The 6471-nt window shown below is 47.5% G+C and overlaps 1 protein-coding gene across 2 annotated transcripts in view; it reads right to left on the minus strand.

The window, feature by feature from the left end:
* Positions 1-5487, minus strand: part of CACNA2D3 (calcium voltage-gated channel auxiliary subunit alpha2delta 3) — a 913362-nt gene extending 907875 nt beyond the window's left edge. For both annotated transcript variants that reach the window (XM_053599985.1, XM_053599984.1), the window contains exons 1-2: positions 5227-5487; positions 4489-4570 (exon numbers count right to left, since the gene is read on the minus strand). In XM_053599985.1, coding sequence (XP_053455960.1) covers positions 4489-4570; positions 5227-5348 — 204 coding nt within the window. In that variant the 5' untranslated portion in view covers positions 5349-5487. The remainder of the gene's footprint in view (positions 1-4488; positions 4571-5226) is intronic.
* Positions 5488-6471: the final 984 nt, after the last annotated feature.

Consider the following 6471-nt stretch of genomic DNA (forward strand, 5'->3'; position numbering starts at 1 on the left):
ACTAATCAAAATTATAACCACATTGTAATAGAAATATGAAGTTTGCCTCCAACCAGAAGACCATGCCTATATTCTCAATTTCCTTTCATTCTGGCCAGCCTCTGTCAATCTCCTGAAAAACAGAATCTGCAGTAGTTCCTAATGAGAGAAAAGGCAAAGTATCTTATCTAGCAGAAAAGAAATGTTAATAAAGGGGAAAAGAAAGAAGGAAAAAGAAACAACAATCAAAAGAGGTTCAGACAAAAACTTAGCAGGTGACCATGTGTGAGTTATCAAGTGCAATTAGATATGGGCATAATATGCAGGTACTGAAGGGTCTCTGGTTTAATCTGCTCTGCTACTATCTATCCTAGGGATTGGGTTAATGAGGACCAAGACGCTGCCCTAAAAGACGGAAAACTGTCATTTCAGAGGTTTTAAGCCTTTTAAAAATAATCTACGGAAGAGAAGTCCAGTAGCTTGAAATGATGCCATGAATTAAAACATCGGCAGCATAGGGTGGAGGCATTTATCATTGGGGATAGCAAATAACTGTGTTTATCCAACAAAAATGTTAGCGAAATAGCGCCTCCCCATAAAAGCAATCTGAAGAGTGCCAGGCTTCCCACAGGCAGCGCAGAGCTGCTACTCAACTCCTGATAAGTGAATACACCTATTTAATTATTTAAAAGTCCATCGATTTCCACATTGATGAAAAGTCATAATTATAAAAATGGCTTAAAGAACCAACCTTTTACTTTGCTGACTCTGTCCTGCGGAAAGAGATATCAACTTTATGTATTAAAGCCGCCCTCTCAATAAATAGTTGATAATGCAAAAACCGAGTTGTGCATTCCAAGAAGTGCATGCGTGGTAAGTGCTGTACGAGGCATCCAAGGTAAATGTCAATTCTTTTCTAGCATTATTGGTAAAGATGCACATTACCTGCATTTCTGCTGTATATTTATCATCATGATTCTGGAAAATGTAATTGGAATCCTTCGTTCCTATGAGCATTCATTCCCTGAATGCACTTCTAAATAGAATGAAAACCTGAGCTCCTACTGAATTCTCCCTAAGGAAGATGAAATGAGAATCACACCAGTTTAATGCCTTTTATTGTGATTGTTAGAGGTGTAGAGACCATGAGTTTAATAGCCTGGGTTTCCAAACCTACTAGAACGCTTCTCACTGAGTCCTAAAATACAGAGGGAATTCAACTATGCCTCCCCAAAATAACCCAAACAAAACGCATTCTTTGGGGAAACTGAAGCAAGATAGAGGCAGCTGAATACTGACATGAATATGTCAAATAAGAAAGTTAATTAAAAGTCAAAGTGAATGGAAACCCCTCCAGAATCTGCCTGCTTAGGAAGGCGGCACACAGGCACACAGCACCACACCTACACTTTCCTTCCAGAGGCCTGCTATTCTCTAACATCACCTAAAACCTCTCAAGGTTAATTCCAACTGCAATATACAAGTCCCATAATCTTCTATTCTGTACTGAAAACAGACAACTTTGCTAAAACAAGGATTATTGCATTTTATAAAATCAAAAACATCTTTATAAAGAACTAATGAGCTGTTATTCCTGTGCTCAGCAAAGACAAAAAGGAAGAAAAACAGGAAAATTCTGGCATGGAATACCTAATATATTATAATAAGCTAAGGTAATGAGAGCCATGGTATTAAACACAGAAACTACTAATGAAATATTCTTTCTGAAACCCTGACAACAGAGTGCATTGTTAAATATTTGTGTTTACATTGATGAAGTCAGTACCAAGAGTGCTACCTCATAATTACATTATCTAATAAAAACATGTACCAAAATGGCAGTTTTCCCAGTCTCCAAACACCTTAAAATAGATGGCCAGTTATTATTTAATGTATATTCACAATAACCACTTTGTAAAGTTTATGCCTTATTGCAAAAATCACTAAACACCTATTCTAAAAATCAACATACTACATTGATTCACTACATGAAGTGTCAATTAGAGAAACTACATAAAATACATAAAATTATATGGTGGTATACAGTCTACCATACTTAACTAAAAATCAAGTTTAAATGTTCATGCTTTCAAAGTGCAATTACAGTTTATTACACAACAAAGTATTGTCACCTTTGAGTCCCCTTAATACAGTGTTAATGCATTTTCCAGGGACATTTTCTAACGCATTTTGAAAGCATCTTAATTGTTAAGGACGCAGTGACGTGACAGAGAGTGCATAGAGTTTTGACTTAGAGGAGTGATTCCTCAAGCAAATGGCCAGAAACTTGAAAATAAACAAGAGAGGGGCAATTATCTCTTTGCTTTTCCAAATGATGTTACGTCTCCTTTACTCTGAGAACCTCAGATCTTTTCCTATTCATACTCTGACCCCTCTAAATCAATGTTCTTTGTTAATTTTAAGAATACTGTCACATTCAGCAGGGTTATGGACCAAGATGAAAAATGCTCCCCAGGTTATCTAACATATCCTTCCCATACTCATGACAGTCCTTGCCAAGCAACACAAAGGGAGGGGTATTCCAGGACCCCCAGAGAAGACACAGCAGATGATTGCAATCCAAGTCCTAGGGCAGATCCGCACCCTGGAACCTAATGCCCAGCAACACCTCACCTTCCCCTCACATCACATTACAGAATGCCAGGCAGCAGCAAGAAATGACAACAAAGCCATAAACAGCTGGAAATAATTACACAATTGTCAAGCTGCAAACATGAGAAAACCAAAGCAAGGCTACTGAATTCAATAGCAGAAAGGATGCTGATGAGGAGGTAACAGAAGCATGTTAGCGGTTTCCAATTTGCTGTCATAGAGTAGCCAATAAGGGTTGATGGCGTTTTGTGGATGTGTAGATGTGTGTACGTGTTAACTTCAGAAAGAAGGAATAAACCTATTTCATGTGCTTCTACAAAATGTGAGATAAAAGACACATAAGCACAACCAAAAAAACATTCACAGGCTCTGAAAAGATTTTTTTCAGAGTTGCTACAACTACAAGATGCAAAAGAGAAATATTTCTTTAAAGTTGTACAAAACATTCTCATCTTTAAAAGCAGAAGGAAAATACACAGGCGATGCCACAGACAAGAACTCTTCACATAAAACATCTGACAAGTGGGCAAAATGCCAGAGCAGAATATGGACCAGTGCAGATTAAAAGAACGCTAGAGAAAGAGGTGATCCGCTAAGCTCTAAGGAGGGTCCCAGGTATGTAGATTATCATCATCCAAAAAAGCCATACCATGGCCTCAAGTTTTTATCAATTGCCTATAATTCAATGAACTCCTTCCTAAACAACAGAGGTAAGCCAACTATCTCTCCATGATTTCCAGGAATAGGACTAGTGGTGATTTTTAAGCCAGAATAACTTCTGTCATTCCATTGTGGCTGATGCTTTATTACGATATTTGGATTTCAAGTAACACACTGTTTCATATAATGTCCCCAAAAATGCTACTCTCTGAAGTGGAATGCCATAAATAAAATACGTACTTGGTTACCAGGCAGCATGCATAACACATATGGTACATTGGCCCAAAAAACACATTTAAAAATGCTTAAAAGTTAACTTAACAATTTAAGCTGTTCGTACCGATTTTCAGAGAATTACCCCCCTAAAGGCCAATTTTATTTTCAATCATCAAGACAATATTTCGATTCATCCTGTTCATTTTACTAACTTGAAATTCTTTTAACCCCTCTAAATTTCTCCTCCCTATCCCGCTTTTGTCTTTATTTCTCGGAGGGGAGAAGGAAGGATCATGTATCTCACAATGTAATTTTAAGCATAATGCCGCCTGTCTGAATTAAAATTGATGCAGCTTCTGATAAAAGCCTAATAATCAATTCTCCATTCTCATTACTCTCCAGAATTATATGAACGCAGACCAATTTCTTAAGTTTGTGGAAGACTCTCTTAGGTTATTACCCGGCAGTGCAGCTGAGTGGAAAGATAACCACATTCATTCTCCTTATCTGTAATGATGTAATGCATCCCAGCCCTGGGTCTAGATGATTGGGGAATAATGGGATTGTACAACTGCAGGGATGACAAACAATAGTGCAGAGTCTTTCTCTGACACTGAACCCTGCGCCTGCAATGCAAGGTGAAAAGCATCATAAAATAGGCACCTCGCCTGCCGCTTGGATGAAGTTAGTATTTTTTGACCGAAGGAGCATCTGCTCTCCCGAGCAGCAGCAATACCGACAGTGAGAGGAGAGCCGTGCAAAAACACTCAGTCCCCGAGCCCAGCCAGGACAGTGCGAGTGAGGATCCTGCTTTTCTTTGTGTTTAGAATCAAGTGTCATCTAAAAATAACCGGTTGGTAGGGAGAAGTCACTGCACAGTAGAATGCCAAGAAACCAGGGAATCAGAGACTCCTTGGATAACTGATGCTGCTCCGGGCTCACGTTTGTTTGGAAAACTAAATCTGCCTCCATTTTCTGTGCTGGAAAAATCATCGCTTTCTGCCACCACAGAAACCTTACCTTTTGCAGGAGCTGGGAGCCGGAGTACTTCGCAGCAATGGATTTTATCTCCCCACCAAAAGCCGAGGCCCAGAGCTTCACCCTACAGCGAGAAGGGGCACAGGAAAACATGTAACACTCGTTTCACAGTCAACACGCACGCACACGCACACATGGGCTGGGGCTGAAGGAGCAGGGAGATAGAACATTAAAGAAAAGGAAAAAAATAAAAAGACAGAAAAAGCGCCTTAGCAGAAACTGCCAGCACCCAACTGCAGAGCTCAGCGCGGAGGGGGCCCGAGAGGGTCACAGAGTTCAGACTGCGCAAAGTCCCTCAGGCTGTCTAAACGCACACCTGGGTTTCATTTGAGTAATTACCTGAGGACTCGGCCACCACCTGAGCAAATACCAGTCCAAGGAAATCCACCCATCCCCCTCCCCAAAGAGAAGTGAGATGACAAGATAGCCGAGAGGGGGCTAATTAAGCGGCCCGTGGAAGTTGGACTCAGTAAACAAGCTCCAAAGTTGGTGCCGTCACCAGAGGTATCTCCAGGTCTCACTCGCCAACCTGCGGGAAGGGGCGAGAGGATCCCACCCCAGCCTCGCCACACGACGCTGTCCCGAAAGGCAGGTGAGACCGGCAAAGCCAACGCCCGCGGCGGGTCCTGCCCAGCCGCACCTGCAGGCGCCCAAACTTGGGCACCGCGGGACGCGGGCGTCCGAGTCCCCTCCCCGGGCGGCGCAGGACCCAGCACTTACACTGAAAGCGGTATCTGCTGCTCCGAGCGCACCACGTCCCCCAGCGCGGCGTAGAGGAGCACCGCGGCAAGGAGCGCCGAGGCCCCCCGGGACGCGCGGCGTTGCGAGCCCGGCCCAGCCATGCTGGGCTCCCTCCGACGCGCCGGCGGCGGCGGCGGCAGCTACGGCGGCGGCGGGGAGCTGCGCGGGGCGGGCGGTGGGCGAGCGCGCGGGGATGCCTGCCTGCTCCGCTCCGCGCCGCCCCGCCTGTCTCTCGCGCGCTGGGCTCACTTGGGGAGCAGAAAAAGGAGCGGGGCGGGGGGGCGGGGAGGAGGAGGAGGGAAGGGGGGTGGAGAGGGAGGCGGGAGAAGGAGGAGGCAGGGAGACGCGCCTCTAGCAGCGGCGGCGGCCCGGCCCCGCCTCGGCGGCCCCGGGAGTCCGCCGGGCCGCGGCGGGAGGGCGGGAGGCGCCGCGCAGGGAGGGGGACTCAAAAACTCCAGTGTCCTTGGCCGCGGTGGAGCGAGCCCTGCCCCGCCCGGCCCACTGCGGCCGCTGACTACTTTACAACTCCGCAGTCCGCCACCGCGGGCGCGACTCTCGTGTTGGCCCCGGGCTGGCCCCGGGCCCCGGTGACCCGAGCCAGGGTGCAGGGTGCGGGCGCAGGAGGCAGGCCGAGGGCCCCGCGCGGCTTTCCGCACTTTGCGGGCGGCGGCTCCGAACGGGCGCCGAATGTCCAGTCGGCCCTGGGCCAGATGGGTTTGGGACACCGGGATCGGTGCTAGGGAGCCCTGAGGTGGCGCGACCCCAACCCCTACGGCACAATTTTCCTTAAGGAAGGAAGCCGGAGAAGCAGCAAAAGTCTGAGGAAGTAGCGGCAGACAGGGTCGCACGTGTAGCTAAACGGGCTAAGGGTGGGACTGGTGGCGCCGGGGCTCCGGCCAGGGCACTGCTGCGTGACCACCCGCAGCTGGTCCTCTGGCCGCGGCGCCCCACAGGGGAACGCGCGGAGGGCGTCGCCACCACCGCGGCGCGGGCGCACGAGCGCTGGGCTCCCGGTATCGGCCCGCAGAGCAGCCTACCCTGGTGCTCCAGAGCCAGGGTTGGGGGGTTCCAAGCTGCTGGCACTCTAGCCGGCTGAGACTCGGGGTCCGCACAGCCGCGGCGAATGGCGGTGCTGGGGACGTCAAAACCGGGAGAGCAGGCAAACGCAGCGCCCAGTAGATCCTGACCGGCAGACACCCTTGATTTCTGGATAGAAGATTCTTC

This window comes from Nycticebus coucang, chromosome 8 (genome assembly GCF_027406575.1).
Source record: "Nycticebus coucang isolate mNycCou1 chromosome 8, mNycCou1.pri, whole genome shotgun sequence".
Taxonomy (NCBI): domain Eukaryota; kingdom Metazoa; phylum Chordata; class Mammalia; order Primates; family Lorisidae; genus Nycticebus; species Nycticebus coucang.